The sequence below is a fragment of the Cariama cristata genome, unplaced genomic scaffold, assembly GCF_000690535.1.
Source record: "Cariama cristata isolate BGI_N322 unplaced genomic scaffold, ASM69053v1 scaffold10817, whole genome shotgun sequence".
Classification (NCBI taxonomy): Eukaryota; Metazoa; Chordata; class Aves; order Cariamiformes; family Cariamidae; genus Cariama; species Cariama cristata.
The window spans coordinates 27,870-43,774 of NW_009627085.1; the positions used below are offsets into that span (position 1 = coordinate 27,870).

The 15,905-nt window shown below is 39.6% G+C and overlaps 1 protein-coding gene across 1 annotated transcript in view; it reads left to right on the forward strand.

Moving 5' to 3' along the window:
* Nucleotides 1-15,905, forward strand: part of LOC104164856 (integrin alpha-8) — a gene marked incomplete at both ends in the record, with an annotated part of 47,919 nt that overhangs the window by 27,755 nt on the left and 4,259 nt on the right. The window contains 2 exons of the mRNA XM_009704311.1: nt 2,167-2,372; nt 4,542-4,733. Coding sequence (XP_009702613.1) covers nt 2,167-2,372; nt 4,542-4,733 — 398 coding nt within the window. The remainder of the gene's footprint in view (nt 1-2,166; nt 2,373-4,541; nt 4,734-15,905) is intronic.

The window sequence follows — 15,905 nt, forward strand, 5'->3', positions numbered from 1 at the left end:
TCTGCTCAGAGAATTTTAGGCCACTGTGGATGACAGATGGTCTGCCTCTCTCTTTCCACCATTTTAGGGACTATGGATATTGCTCTATGGACCAGAGTTTCAAAGGTATCTAGGTATCTGCTTATTTTACATTGATGTACTGGGAGCTTCCTGGCTCTGAATCTTTGAGTTTCTTACCACCTTTTAAAAAATCTTCCCTTAGTCTTACAATTCTTCATTTTATTCATTGGAGCGAAACTTATCTTTTACTTAATGGTTTATACAGCACTTAACAGCATGGAGTCCCAATCTTACTGGGAATATCTGGACTAGAATGTAATAAAATAATAATTGATGATAGTGCTACTGTGTAATGCTTTTAGTACATGGCATACATAAAATAACAGCATATTTTTGTTGTTGTTGTTGTTTCATGGCAACTGTTTCAGCTGACATTCTGTCTCAACCACAAATATCTTCCATTAGTAGAGGACTTTTGATGTTTAGTGTAAGAGGAAAATCCTACCTTTGGTGTCAAGTCAGCTGCTACTTCCTTCCTTTTTTAGTTATTCATGCCATGGGGTAAAATCTGACATAGAAAGAATAGAACAACTGTACCAAAGTGACCTGACATTTTGAATTACAGTTTCCTTTATGGAAACATCCTGTAAAACTTAATAGAAAAATAACATTTTTAGAAGTACTTTGTCACAATTTATAGAGTATGAAAGTTCTACAATGTGATTAAAAGGCTTCTAGGTGAGATATTCTGTACTAAATTTATGGTATATATCCTAGAACCATAGTATATATCTATGGTAAAGTACTAGCTGAGCTACTCCTAAATCATAGGAGTTTCTTTCTGTCAGGATAGGGAAAAACAATGTAGTAGAATTTTACTAATTGGTTTACTAATGGATAAAGCCTTTGTGAAAACATCACTATTGGGAATATGATGAATTGAGAGCAGAAAATTTTCTGCCAGTTTTACAAAGTTTGAACAAAGTTTCATGTTAGAGCAAGAGAATATGTTTTCCAGATTAACAATTCTGGGATCAAGTAGTACTAGTTATTTGTAGTAACAGGTTTCCTTAATATGGACGACCAATGTCCACTGAATATAATGGGAATTGTCCTATTATTTTGTACGGGCTTGAGCAACCTTCAGAAATTAATCTGATACTATTGTTTCATATCTCAGAATAATATATTAAGAATATTTCTGCTTGTTATGTGTCTATCAGTCTTGATTCATTTTATTCTTTACTGTCCAGTAAAAGATCTTTTTTTCCTGCTAAATAAATGTTGGTAACATGTTTCGAAACACCCCCATTTAGAACAACATGCAAAATATCCTTTGATTAGTCTGCTGTCTTCTACTGATTCTTCTTGGAGTAGCAAAATGGACAGAAGAACTTTTCCCTCCAAGCCTCATATTTTTGTGCTTTTATGATGTGCTTTCTCTTTAATACTTAATAAAGCGAATTACGTGAGCACTGCAGCTACTCGTGTACCTAATATTCAACAGAGGTGTTTTCAGAAATAAAGCTTTGACTTTGTCTCCTAGCTTCCATTTTAATTAGTGATGAGGCATTCTCTATTAATTGATGCTCTACCTGTGTTTCATGTATATTACTTCAGAAATCTGCTGGAAAGTGGCGATTTCTGTTCTGTTGTTCACTTACTGATGTATAATTTTAAAAAGCTAGATTTTATACTACAATTTGTCTCTCACTAGCACACTTAGCAGGATAGATCTACAGAATTTGTTCTAGTCACATGGATCCCCTCTGAGTTAAATTCCTGATTTCTGGATCATTAATTGTAAAGTATAGATTTTCAGTGTCTGTTGTGGGCATAAATTGAAGTGCAAGAGATTCTGTTTAAACCTAGGAAGAAATGTTTTTGCTGTGAGGGTGATCAAACACTGGAAGCAATTGCCCAGAGTGGTTGTGGAGTCTCCATCCATGGAGATATTAAAAACTGGAGTGAGCATGGCCCTGGGCAGCCTTCCCTAGTTGACCATGCTTTGATCAAGTGTTTGGACTAAAACTCCAGAAGTGCCTTCTTTACCTCAGTTAGTCTGTGACTCTGTGGTAATTACCAGCTTCCTGTTTAACAAATGCATGGACTGTGTTGATTACACTCAATCTCTCAGTGACACTGGTTTTTGTTTCACTGTTCTAGTTTAGATGATATCTTAGTTGGCGCCCCTCTGTTTATGGAACGAGAATTTGAAAGCAAGCCTAAAGAAGTTGGGCAAGTTTATCTATACCTGCAAGAAAGTGCTTTCCTCTTCCAAGATGCGCAAATTCTGACAGGTACTGAAGTGTTCGGTAGATTCGGCAGTGCAATCACGCACCTTGGAGATGTCAATCAAGATGGATATAATGGTAATTTATATGTAATGTAGTAATATATATCTCTGTATAACACTGAAATTGAAAATGGCTAAGCAATGAATATGAAGTGTCTGTGCAGTGGCTGAAAAAGGCTTTTTAACATGTAACTGCCTTTGAAAGTCATGACAACTTACACTAATCCTAATGAAACCGATATTGAGGGCCAAACCATGAAACTCTTACCTATAGGAGGGCAGTCATATTGACTATAGTGCTATTTTTTACTGAATATTTGCATGTTCATTTGAATAAAAATATTATCTGTTGTTTTATGACTATAATTTCATTTAACGACTTAGTTAAGATGTTGCATTTGTTTAAAAGCAGAGTTCTCCTGCTCTCCTGAAATGCTTGGGTGAGTTTGGGAATTGAATGAGGTTCAGTAAGTGGAGCATTTTGCCTACAATGAAAGAACTGAACAAGTACAGACATCCTATTTTGGAATCAGACTTCCATTGGTACTTAGGCACTGAAAGAAACAGGTGCATAATGGGAACTTTTTCAAATGCCTATAGCACACGCGTGCAACAAAATGTTCATGTAAGTTAACTGGGAGCCTAAATTCAAGAAAACGGTCCAAGTAAACTAACTTGCCTAAATATCTGAGATAGCCTGGCTGCCTTCAGCTCCTAGAGTTAGCCTTCTAGACATGGTCAGTAACACCCTGATTTTCCCTGCCTGCTTTTCCTTACTTCTTATTTCCAGGGTATTCAGGATCTGCAAAGCAGGCATCTCTGCATCTAAAATCCCAAAGGCTTTTTCCTGGAGGAGATATTTTGCACAGTAGTCTTAAGGATAGTTGGCCCACTAAGGAAAAAGTGATGGATTTAGCTCCTTCTTAACTTGAGGGCTGTTTTTCACGGTGCTCTAGCTGCTAGACTCTAGGGCAATGTGCCACTGTGTGGCTCCTGTTCAAGGGGTAAGTCATGTCAGGAGCCATAGGATTGTATTGGGATTCAGGGTGCACAAAATATCAATCTCATCCTGTGGGAAGAAGCTACTGGATTATGAATGCTGAGAGAGAATACCCTCACTGAGTTGTCCTGAAATCCCACCATGGAGTCCAGCCCAGCTGGACCCCATGGTGGAGACATCCTGTTTTCCACCTGTGAGCAATAGCAGATGCTCTTGGCTTCTCTGGGCAAGGGAGGTTGGTATCACTGCTCTCCAGCATTCTGGTAAGTAAGGGAGGAGACATTACTGTGTAGAGAAGGCTAAGAAGAATCTAGAGCCAAAATCTTCAGCTTCATAACTGAAGATGTCAGTCATAGAGCTTCAGTGCCTTTAGAGTGAAAGTACAAATTCCATTTGCTGAAGTCAAGTTTAATAAAGGAGTCCAGCATCAGCTCCTAGATGAGAACCTGAAAATGAGAGCTGTAGATGCGTATCGTCCTCTAGTGTTTCCTGTCGACTAGCTCAGCTAGTGGGGCTGTTGAATCTCAATATCGACACATGATTCTCTCCACGTCCTATGCATAGGAATTGAGAAGAGCACTGAAGTTCCACTTCTTGGATATGGCATCTCATTTTTTAAGGATTGCAGTGCTCAATTACATAATGCCCAAGGCCTCCTGTTAAATTCCTCATTCAGGATTTTTCCCATTTCTCAATAAGATGCTGGCTTGATATAGATGAAAACATTATATTCCATTGTTCTCTTCTTGCATACTAAAGCACTGGATGTTTGAGAGGGGTGAGGTTTTTTGTTTATGTTGAATATTTTATCTGGAAAAAGAAAATTAATTTCATCTAACAGCTGTTCCTTATTAATTAGGCGATAGAGGAAATCAAGGAAAATTTATGTCTGTTTAAAAATATGGAAGTAGAAGCAGGCATTCATTATATCTTGCTTTATTAGAGCTTATGAAATGCCCTGCAAATACAGCAAAGAAATCCAGTGTGGACTGGCTATTTAGTATAATGTAATTACCCCTTCATAGGATGATTTTATAAGCTTTTGTCATGAAAGTTTGACACAGAAAAGAAACTACAAACATCTTTGTGTATTTGCCTTAAAACTAGAATCCATACAGAAGTACAGAATGTTGAAGTTCTTGCATGTATGTAGCAGAAGCCATTTATGTCTGTTTTCCTGCACGGACTTAATATTTCCTTTATTTTAATTGTGCCCATTCTTTTTATCCTTTTATTGCACTGCAGACATTGCTATTGGTGCACCCTTTGCAGGAGAAGACAGAAGAGGCAAAGTGCTTATTTACAATGGATACAGTAATGGGTTAAATACTAACCCTTCCCAGGTTCTCAATGGAGCCTGGGCCTCACAGTCCATGCCTTCAGGATTTGGCTTCACTCTAAGAGGAGATTCAGATGTAGACAAGAATGATTACCCAGGTAAGATTTTTCCATTAAAAAGGGAATTATCGTACTTCCGTTCTCTGGAAAATGCATCATGCCTAAACTGCTCCTTTTGGAAGGCAGAGGTCAGAATAAAGAATAGACATTTTTGGATAGTTCTAGCTTGCTTTCCTGAGAATTAAAATCAGACAAAACAAATACTCCCTTTCCTGTCAAAAGACATGATCAGAAAGGCAAGAAAGGGTTTAAATAGTTACATTAACATAAAACATGTGAAGTTTACAATAAAAAACTTAACCCTTTCCCCCACTTCCAAAAATTGAATGCTCTCAGCTTATTGAACTTGTAAGGTCTCCTTCATCCTGGCATTCTTTCTTAATTAAAAACATGTTGTGTTGTAGAAGAAGGGATTGACTTGGTTGTGTTGCTAAGTTGTTTTTTGCTGTCCCAAGAGACACTGAGCTATATGTAAATTCTTGATGGCTTTGATCACATTACAAAAAAGCAGAGAGAATGCAAAAATGTTGCTTAAAGGCAGATTATTTCATTTGGGCCTTTTCATCTGTTTTATGTTTTCATTCTGCTATATGGACTCTTCCTTTTTAGGTCAGCTTTGATTCTTCCTTATTAGTTTACCTGACATGCATTAGAATTTATCAAGTTTGTAACATTAGTTGAGTTTCGCTGGGGATGTATTTATTTTTTTAAGAGGCATGTTTGTAGCGTTGTAAGTAGTCTGAATGTTGGAGCTATTTTAAATGTGCTTGTATTTACTCTCTATCTCGTCTAGAAGCAAATCTATTCTGTTTCTTTTCATCACAATTCAGAAGCCTTAGCAAGGGTGTGCAGTAAAACATCGCATTTTCTTATCGTGAAAGGTTCATCCACAGTAAAATGCTAATAGTCTTTACATCCCTAACTTACTGTGAAATCACTTTAGGTAGCCTGGGTTATTTCAAGGCTAGTGTTCTTCAAAGTTGTATTGTTTCAAAAGTGAAAATTATGATTTTTCAAAGGAACAAAAATGGGATCTCTTTTGCCTTTCTGTGATGGATTGTAAAGGTCTTGACAGGGGTGCCTTGTTTCAAAAGCGGAAGAGAGTTTCTGGGAAGGGGTGTTTACAGCAGAAAGTATGGTTTTGCAAACAGAAAAGCTGACTGCAGAGTAATAAACTGAGGCTGTCACAAGACTGAAGTGAGAGGATCTTTAGCATTTGAAAAAAGAAAGGCCTTTTAAAAACTGTTCTGACTTTTTGTTTGCATATTGTTGATGTTGCTATTAATAGTCTTTCATTGTCCATGACTAAATGAGGTTCTTTTGGACAACAGAGCTCTTTAATAAAGTTTCAGCATTTAAACATTTCCTAAAGTACCCACAAGGCCCCCCAGCAAAACCAGAGAAAACAGGATATTGCATTCCTGACATTTCTAAGATTGGAAAGATAGAGAGAGGGAAGGGAGAGATTCTTTCAGGTCTTCTTTGGGTCATATGGGGAAGAAAGAAGAGTAGAAGTCTAACTAGTGTGTTAGCATACTTTATGTGGAGCATCTTTTAAGCTGATTTATGAAAAGTTTGGGTGATGGTCTCAATCTTTCTAAATGTGTACTGAGGAACTGCTACAGTCGTGAGATTTCTTGGAGTTATTTTACTTGTCATTGTTGGCTCCACTATGCATCCTACTTGCAGAATTTCACATTGTGATATCAGCTCACTATGTGTTAGATGGTTTGGTTTTATTACATGAATTACTTATTTTAGCAAAATGCCCCCGCTACATTTACTGTAACTAGCTTTTCCCTCTATCCCTCAGTTGAATATCTGGATGACCAGTCTGGAGTACTGGTAAGAATCTGTCAGAAAATGATAGAAGAAAACCTTGCTGTCAGTCAACCACTTCTTCCTTAATTCACAAAGACTTGAAACACCAAAACAGAGCTGCAAAAATAGCACAACCATGGCACAGTATTAGCACAAAAATAGAAAGCATTCCTATAGGAAAAAGGACAAAAAAGACAGGAAACAATATGGGGAAATGCAAGTCCAGGACAAACACACTAGGCAATGAAGTAAGTAATCCTTCTTGTGTCAAAGAGCTTTTCTTCTTCACCTCCTGACGGAAATGCTGAAGGGCAGCCCTTGTACAAGGAGGAAATGAGGGACTGAACTTGGAAGGACTAGGAAGGACATTTTATTTTAGATGTCAGCTGAGAGGCAAAGTATATGCTGACTATAGAAGGTCTAGGAAACTAGCCTTTAATTCAGTGCTTCCCAAACTACTGTTTGTCACTGTGATTGAAAGAGGGTTGTGAAAGATTAGAAAAAAAATCTCAAATAGTTTCATTTAAGCTTTTTATTGTGTGTATTATAAAATCAACCATTTTACAAAAAGAAAAAAGTAATAAAACCAAATTGTGCTGACTCATCACTCTCAGAAGTTCAGTTCCCATAGACTAGGAAATGAGAGCTAGCTGTAATGTCTGGCTGCAGGTAAAAACATGTATTGCCACAGTCTAAGGTGAGATTCTCCAAGCAATTAACTCTTCCATGGCTAGAGTTCAAGTGTTGTCTGAAGACAAATGAACTCAAAAAGGGACTGCACTTGCAAGAAGTTCAGGACTGACACCAGTTTATGAGGATTCTCATAACTATAGCTGTGTTTGTACAATTTACTCAAGCCCTTGTGCCTAACATTGTTCATGAGGCAGGCATATCCCTGGGAAATAACAGGCTGAGAGATGGGAGTTACTCTGCTATTTCATTTTTAATGCACTGTGTAGCGTTTTCAGAGCTTTTAGAGTTTCAGACCTTCCTCTTCAAATCAGACCTGGAGGCCAGAAGAGGTCACCTGCCTGTGTGGCTTCTCATCACAGACCACTGAGCTACATCCTGAGCTCACTGTATTAAGCCCAGGAACCAGTGCTCTTAGAGACTCAGTTACAAGTTGGCGAATACTGTTCCTAAAAAGTGAGGGTGAATCACAGTCCAATTTTTCTCCTGTTGGACTAAGGTTAAATCCTCTATTGGTTGGGAGTTCAATTCAGGCTGAGATCTACCCATTAGCCTGGAGAAGAGCAGCCATTTGGTACAAGAAGTGATATCTTTCTTTCTTCATCCAAAAGCCAGTACAAGCTCAGGAACAGAGAAGGAAATAGGGAGCAGACGAAGGCTGCCTAAATACTCAGTGCTGTTCAAATCTCCCAGCTTTCCTGTGGATGGAGGAGCGGTTTCTCCTTCCTCCTCTTCCTGCAACTCTTGGCCAGCAAAGGGAGAAAGAGACCACCTCCTGCTTCCTGGTCTTACCTAGGAAAGGCAGAGGAAGACCCTCTTGTCCCCCAGGACCTCACTTGCATAATAAATATGGGAGGAAATTGATCATGGAAAGGTTTAATGGTGGAGTAGCGGAGCAGGCAGGGAAGAACATAATACAGCGATATTGATACAGATGAAAGATCTGTCTAGCACCATAGCCTGTCTCCAGCACTGGCCAACATGTCTCCAGCACTGGCCAACAACAGATATCAAGGAAATTGTAGAGTCTCAGAATTTTCACCCAGCTCTAGTCAACTGGAGGAGCAAGGTGTCCCTGAGTCAGAGGTGCCATCTTAAGATTTAGTAGCCCTTGGCAGACTTTTCTTCCATGAATTTGGCCAATCAGTTGTAGAATTCATGTGAACTTTTGGGACCCACAGCAACCTGTGGCAAGGGGCCCCACAGCCTAACTGCATGTTTTGTGAAGAAGTCATTCTTTTCACTGCAACTTGTTCAACTCTTGAACGTTCCACTGGACAGTTTCTTTGGATGTGCCCTAGTTCTTGTACTGAAGAGACAGTAAACAATTCTTCTTTACTCCACTCCTACTTTACTGACCTCTGCCGTATTCCCTCCCTCAGCTGTATGTTTTAGCAATCCTGTGGAAGGCCTATTCTACTTAATTGTTCCTTGTGCAGAGGCAAATGGCACACCAGTCCTGCTGTAGCAGATGATGGTTCAGTTTGCCATCACTACTGCCTCTTCTTCATAAATTTTTATGTAAAGAGCAGTGTGTAAAGTGTGACTTATGTCTGGCTAAAGCATTGCTTCTAATAAAGATTTTACCATTGACCTGGGTTTTGAACTTACCCAACATTAAAAAAAAAAAAAGCTGTATCTTCCCTACTGAGAAGAAAATCAGAATTAATACTTCACAAAACAATAATTCCAAATCTTTTTCATTGGTATCAGTGATTATGTTTGTGCAAGAAAATACAGTGAGCCAGAAAGAGTGGTCTGGCCTTGAGGCTGTGTGGCACAGCACAACTCACCATCATCAGATGAAACCCTCCTGCCCACTGAAACAGAATGGCCATATCCAAACTGCCTTTTGGGAAAGGTCCTTGGCCCAGGCTATTCCCCAGACCATTCCTGGCCACTATCTGGGACAGTACTAACTTGCACACACTAAAATCAGAGTATGATCTATCAATATAAAAATCTGGACAGTACCAACACAGTGCTCAAGCTCATGCCCTGACTTAATATTTATTTCACTTGTGTAGCCACTCACTACACAAAGCACAGGATAGAGAAAGCTGAATGGCCACCTAGTCAACATCGTACCTAAAAATGAAACTTTCTGTAGTAGGGTCAGCATACAGGCAGGGCTGCTTTTCCTTCTTATTAGCAGTCCTGTCAGTGTAATGATCATCTGTCTTCAGCTGCCCTGGCATAGATGTTACCGCTGTAACAGACCTCTACTTTCAGCATAGTGAAAATACAGGGATTTTTCTAACCTTTCAACAAGGAAGATTCAGGTTTTGCTATTAAGCACAACCCTTGGTTTACATCTCCACAGCTTTCCAGGGAAGGACTTCTTTAAATTGTATCATATTTGCAGACACTCCAGATGTTATGTGCCCAGAACTATTCCTATATCAACATGGATAGGATTGATAATATGCTAGTCTCTGCTTTGCAGTCTCGGAGGTAGTGGGAAACTTTCAGCCCTTGGAAGCAGCAGAGGCTGAAAACTGTGCTGATCATCCTGACAGCCGTGTCACTCTACATGCAGCTGCCCTCTCTCTGTGGTGGTGTTCATCACTTTCAGCCCCAAACAGAGCACTGTTCTTCACCTAGCAGAAGAACTGCAATGCCAGACAGTGGTGATGGTGGTAATGATTGGATGGATGCTCCTTTCTCTGTTGTCATGTAAGAGTTAGGCTGAACCTGACCAAACTTTATAGTTGGATAAGGGTAGTGAGAGGGAAGCGGTAAGAGGAAGGCAGATTAAGCATGTCAGTCAGATAGACTGAATGTACCAAGCTAGGTCTGTGCTTTTTGGTGTGACTATTCAGGGGAACAAACAACGTTGCAGCTTTCCCAGTCTTTCAAGCATGACACTGCCAAGGTTTGTACGGTGCTTACCTGAGAAACTCAGTATCTCTCCAGTATACAATATCTACCCAGTACTTGAAGGAAAAGACCAATTAATCCTTTTAAGCTACAGCTACACTATAAATATGCTGTTCTTCGGTTCTGAGCTGTCACTGAACAGTCCTTGTCTATACTATCAAACTCACTTCCTTGCCAAAACAGGGTGGCTGTGTGCTGTCTTTGGAGACTAATAATTCGCATGGGCCAACTGCTTTAAGGGCCATTGTAATGACACCACTGCAGACAGTGCAGGTATGGCACACAGGCATATTCTCTGGTACTAATTTACTGACACTGACATAATTGTAACATCTTTCAGCAGATAATCCATTTCATGATTTTCTGACAATTCCTATTCTAAGGTCATATTCAAAGGAGAGGATCTGATCTCACTTATGCTGCTATAGTAAATACTGACTTAAAGCCCATAGTCTGGATTGACAGTCATGTTAAAAAACAAAAAAGGGGAATTAAAGAAATAAAGGGAGGGGGGCAGTGAATGGAGTTAAAAAGTGTAAAAGATGGACTTTTTTCATCAGTTTAAGCACAAATACAGTGGCAGTTGGAAGGAATTATGTGCATGATTCTGTGCTGCACTTTTCAGTGCTGAGGTTAGGACATGACAAAGCAGCACCGTGCTATATCTGAGGCCATACTGGCAAGGCCCATAACACAGTTTATATAGCCATGGGATTCTCCATAATAGCAGCTCTTCAAGGTTTGCTCAAGCTATTCTGAAATCCCTACTTCAGCACAATCTTCCTGGCTGTCTTCTACACTGGAATATCTGAGCAACATATAACTTTCAACATAGCTTCCACTCCTCTCACCAGTAAATCTGGGGCTTTGAGGGCCCCTTTGCTCAATCCTGAGCTTTACTTGTGTCAGCAAGGCCTGGAGCAGGGAATGAAGCCTCACCTGAGGCATGTATTTTGAATTGTAGTTTATTTTATTTATAATTTTATTTGTCTCTTTCTATTAGCGTAGTTCAGTTTTCATAGGAACAAAAGAAATCCATAAATCTGTTTAATGGGAAAGAAATTTGTTTCTTTTGGCTTCTGGGCATCCGTTCAAAGCTGGTCTCCACTGAGTGTTTGGAGTCTGTGATTATCTAGGTGATGGTGCCACATTTCCAGCTGGTTCATCTATCTGTGCAGGGCTCAGGCATTTGGAGGCTGTAAGGTCTCCACCCTCACATTTCAGCATATGTTCAGTCACTTGATGTCTGATTATAGCTGAGCAAATAGTTTATAATGAATAACTTACTCAACTCATTAAGCTTGCTTTCTTCTTGTGGCATATACTCCAGCAGACTGTGGTTTCTTCAAATGTGTTTGTGAACCAGAGTGATTTAACCAGTTTCTTTTAACAGTTTGGGTGGATTCAGAGCAGTTCTCTAGATGAATTCACTATTCAAGGACTGTTGATTAGTTAATTAGTTAATTGCCAAAATAAATTATATACACTGTTATTTCCGCTCCCTGCTTGTTTAGATGCTTGTGTAAGTCTTCCTTGTTAACTTAGAGAATCACCCTAGAGTCAGTGCCACTGAACCTTCATCTTCAAGGTATCCCACTTTTATACAAACACAGCTGTTGGCCTGTTCTTTTGGTTATTCTCTTTAGTCAAGCCTTTGTCAGCACAGGGGAATGTTTAAAGGCATCTTTGTGCCTTATTTTGGACTCGGATATTATCTTAAGAGTAGCATGTAGTTAATACAGGCTAATGACTAGAAACATTTTAAGAAGGAAACAAGTGATAATCAGACAAAATTTCCTCACAATTTCAGTAATCCAGTCTAATCTTATTAAAATATGAGTATTTAACAGCTCCATCTGCTAAGTACATTAACTTAAACAGCAGGAAGAAAACCCTCAAGTTTCTTTCTGAGAGGCAAGGGTTCTTCAGCATTCATAGCTTTTTTGAGAACAATAGGCATTGTGCCAACAATATCACAAATTGTAATCTAGTGATGATTAAATTATGAATTTGGTCCAGGAGATTTGTGGAAGACAAACAAATTAAATCAATGAGAAGCTGCATCTGCTCTGGTAAGAAAGGACTGCTGAGCGTGGGAGCCAGAACAAGGGCATAGGTTCTGCCAGCAAATGCAGAAAAGCTGAAGTGTTTCTACCAGCTAATTATGTTTTCACATGAATAATCCATCAAAAATATAGTGGCAAGCCAAGAATCTTCTATGTCTAATCTAATCTATGTTAATTCCATGGCAAATTATTATCTCTGTAATTTACAGGTAGGCCTTTCTAAAATTCTTTGAGATATTTAATGAAATCACAATATTGTGCCCAGTGGAATATAAGAATAAAGTAATTAAGCCCAGTAAGTAGGAATTTACTGAAGTGATAGAACATTAACTGTCCTCTTCTGGATTGATTTGTAGTATAATGATGTGAATAATAATATTGTATTATGAAAGAGGCTCATTCAGACAAAAGGGGAGCATTGAAATGAATTAGCCTTAGATGTTATCCTTAACAGACCTGATACCACAATGGTTGAAAAACAGAGAAGGATCAAGGCATTTGAGAATGGTAGAATTGGTCGACAGCCAGCTGAACATGAGCCGGCAGTGTGCCCAGGTGGCCAAGAAGGCCAACAGTGTCCTGGCCTGTATCAGAAACAGTGTGGCCAGCAGGACTAGGGAAGTGATCGTCCCTTTGTACTCCACGCTGGTGAGGCCGCACGTCGAATACTGTGTTCAGTTTTGGGCCTCTCACTACAAGAAGGACATTGAGCTGCTGGAGCGTGTTCAGAGAAGGGCAACAAAGCTGGTGAAGGGCTTGGAGAAAAAGCCTTACGAGGAGCGGCTGAGGGAGCTGGGGTTGTTTAGTCTGGAGAAGAGGAGGCTGAGGGGAGACCTGATCGCCCTCTACAACTACCTGAAAGGAGGTTGTAGCGAGGTGGGGGGTTGGTCTCCTCTCTCCGGTAGCTAGCGCTAGGACGAGAGGAAACGGTCTCAAGTTGCGCCAGGGGAGGTTCAGGCTGGACATTAGAAAGAACTTCTTCACTGTTAGAGCCGTTAGGCATTGGAACGGGCTCCCCAGGGAGGTGGTGGAGTCATCGTCCCTGGAGGTGTTCAAAAAACGTTTAGATGTGGTACTTCAAGACATGGTTTAGTAGACATGGTGGCATCAGGTATACGGTTGGACTTGATGATCTTTGAGGTCTCTTCCAACCATAATGATTCTATGATTCTATGATTCTATGACTGGAAGAAAGTGACTCTGGTTTGGGTGGTAGTTGTTTGCGGTATTTAACTAAAATTATTGAGTAAAGTTGGCTAAACTGGACAATCTTGTGTCCAGTATTATGGTGAAGCCTGAAGTAATGACCATTTAAATTAAATTTTATTCTGGACCTTTCCTACTGAGATTTGGGAGTGCAGTGCTCTCTGAAATCCTAGAAAACAAATAGAAGTTTGATCATGGGCCTTTTTGGCACCTGATCCACTAAGGGAAATAAAAACCAAAAAAGCTCACAAAAAATTTTTAGCAGAGGTTTCCAATTATGCAGTTTTCTCATTCTTTTTTATGAAATTTCCATTAGCACCTGTGCTCAGATAGGATTCTAATTGTTTTCCAGTTCCTATTTATACTATGGAATTAGTGACAGACTACGCAAAGTGATGTTTAAAGCTGTCAGCAAATCATTCTGAGTCCATAAAATCAACACTTTCATGCCTGTATCCTGGTGGAGTTGCAGTCGGGGGGGCGACTCCACTATCTATTGTTTCATTTTTGGGTTTCTCAGAAGTGAGGTGTGTGCCAATTATGTCATCCTTCATTGGCTGTTGTCCCCCATGAAGCAAGATGAGATACCACGCCTTGCAAATTCTCTTGGGATTCCAATCAAGTATGAGGTGCTGAGCATGCTCCATGTTCCTCCCTGCTCAGATTCCTGGAGCTGCATCTCTCACAGGGGATGGAGGTGTCCTTTAAAAATACCAGGGGATCAAAGAATTTGCTCAAGTTAATAAATTAATATATCTTGTTGAGACTGGAGGTAGGATCTTCCTACTTCCTCGAGTTGGTTGAAGGCTTAGTCAGCATCATGGCAAGTTTCTTCCCTTTATCACATGGTGTTTCAGGTCTGGCACAGCCACACGGCAGAAGGTGCAGGTAAACAGACCAGCTTACGAAATCCAGTGTGCCTTTCAGTGCCATCTGTGAATACTCTTTCCTTAACTTTTTATGATAATTTTATCTCAGAAAATGGATTTTCTTCACCAGACAACATCTTGCAAGCCTCCCCTTCAGAGCAAAGTAAAATTTGAAATAAGCATTAGGTTTGTTTAACTTTGCACAGTGCCCCTTGACTTCAGTTAAGTATATGCCAAAGACACTTGTTTCAGGATTATGCTCTGTGAACTCCACCAGTTGGGATTTTAATGCATACAACTCTCAAGCTGTGTTGAAATGCAAGTCAAAAATTCCTTCGGAGTCACTCCATGTTTGTTTTCTTAGTTTTTGCAGTGTGGTTGTGACCCCACAGCTCATTTGTTCTACAACAGCGATGAGGCAGAAGCACATGGCTGCTGCCATCAGGCCCTCCTTACAGATCTCTGCTTCTCTGAAGGGTAGCAACTGATAAAGGATCTTCTCAATGAGATGACATAGGCAAAATGGTCATTTACTTAAACCTATGAGGTCCCTTGTCCTCCTGAAAACATGAAATTTGAGAAAAGGAATGAAGGAGATTTTGCGATTCTGATACTTCTCTTTCTTTCTGTCTTTCTTTATACACATTTTAATCTGGACTTGAAAAATCCCCTCACAAATGCAAAAGAGCAAAAATTTTCATATGCTTTTTTCAGGCACTGTCTGGAAGGGTTATAAGTAGTTAAGTAGGCTTTTTTTGCTATGTAATTCCAAATTGCTTGTTAAACCCTTATTTTTCTGCCAGTGACCTCTGCATCAGTGACATTGCGTGTGTAGCATTAACAAGCAATGAATAAAGACAACTCTATTTTTAGGAGGGAAAAGTTGCCAAACTTCAGATAATCTAGACATCTCATGCATTTTTTCATAGAAATGATTAATAACTTTTCTTCTTCAGAACACACAACAAATTCAAAGCTTCTGCCTGTAAAACTGCTCTGATTTGATGTGTATTCAAATCTCATGGATTCATATCAATGGCAAAAATGTTTTTTTCCAATGATGGGTATAGGAGTTGCACGCCACAAGGCAATGAAAGAAAGAATAAAACTACTGCTCTGTAACAGAACAAGTAGAAGCAAAGCAAAATCCTTAATGAATCTTCCAGTGAATACTCTGCTTGAATATATAATGACTTGGTCCTTATATTTGATTGTAGATGTCACTACTGGGTATAAGTATGTTCTATTGTTTGCATATTCATGCTTAAGTCCACTTTTCCTCCTGAGTAGTTTCACTCATTCAAGCTCTTTGGGTCAAGAATAAGCATGGTTTAGGCCAGAGAATAAAGGGCATGTCAGGGAAAAAGTAAGAGCTTCCAAACGAGAGCAGGATGAGCACAGTCCTGGCTGCCCTTAGAGTATGCTCAAATAGGGCCTTTCTGATGGTGCCATGATTGAATGTCTTCATCTTTTTTGCTTTGTCTCTAAACCTGGCTAAGGTGGCAATACAGAAAGACTGCTCATGGAAAACCAGATTTTTGATGGCTGGGGCCTATCATTGCTCCTCTAGACCCATTACCCTCTGTCTTCAAATAAGCTGGGCTCTGTCCCTGAGAAACCAGGATTTAAGTATTAAGCAGATGTACAAAATCCCCTTTAATGTTAAAGTGGGAATGCCG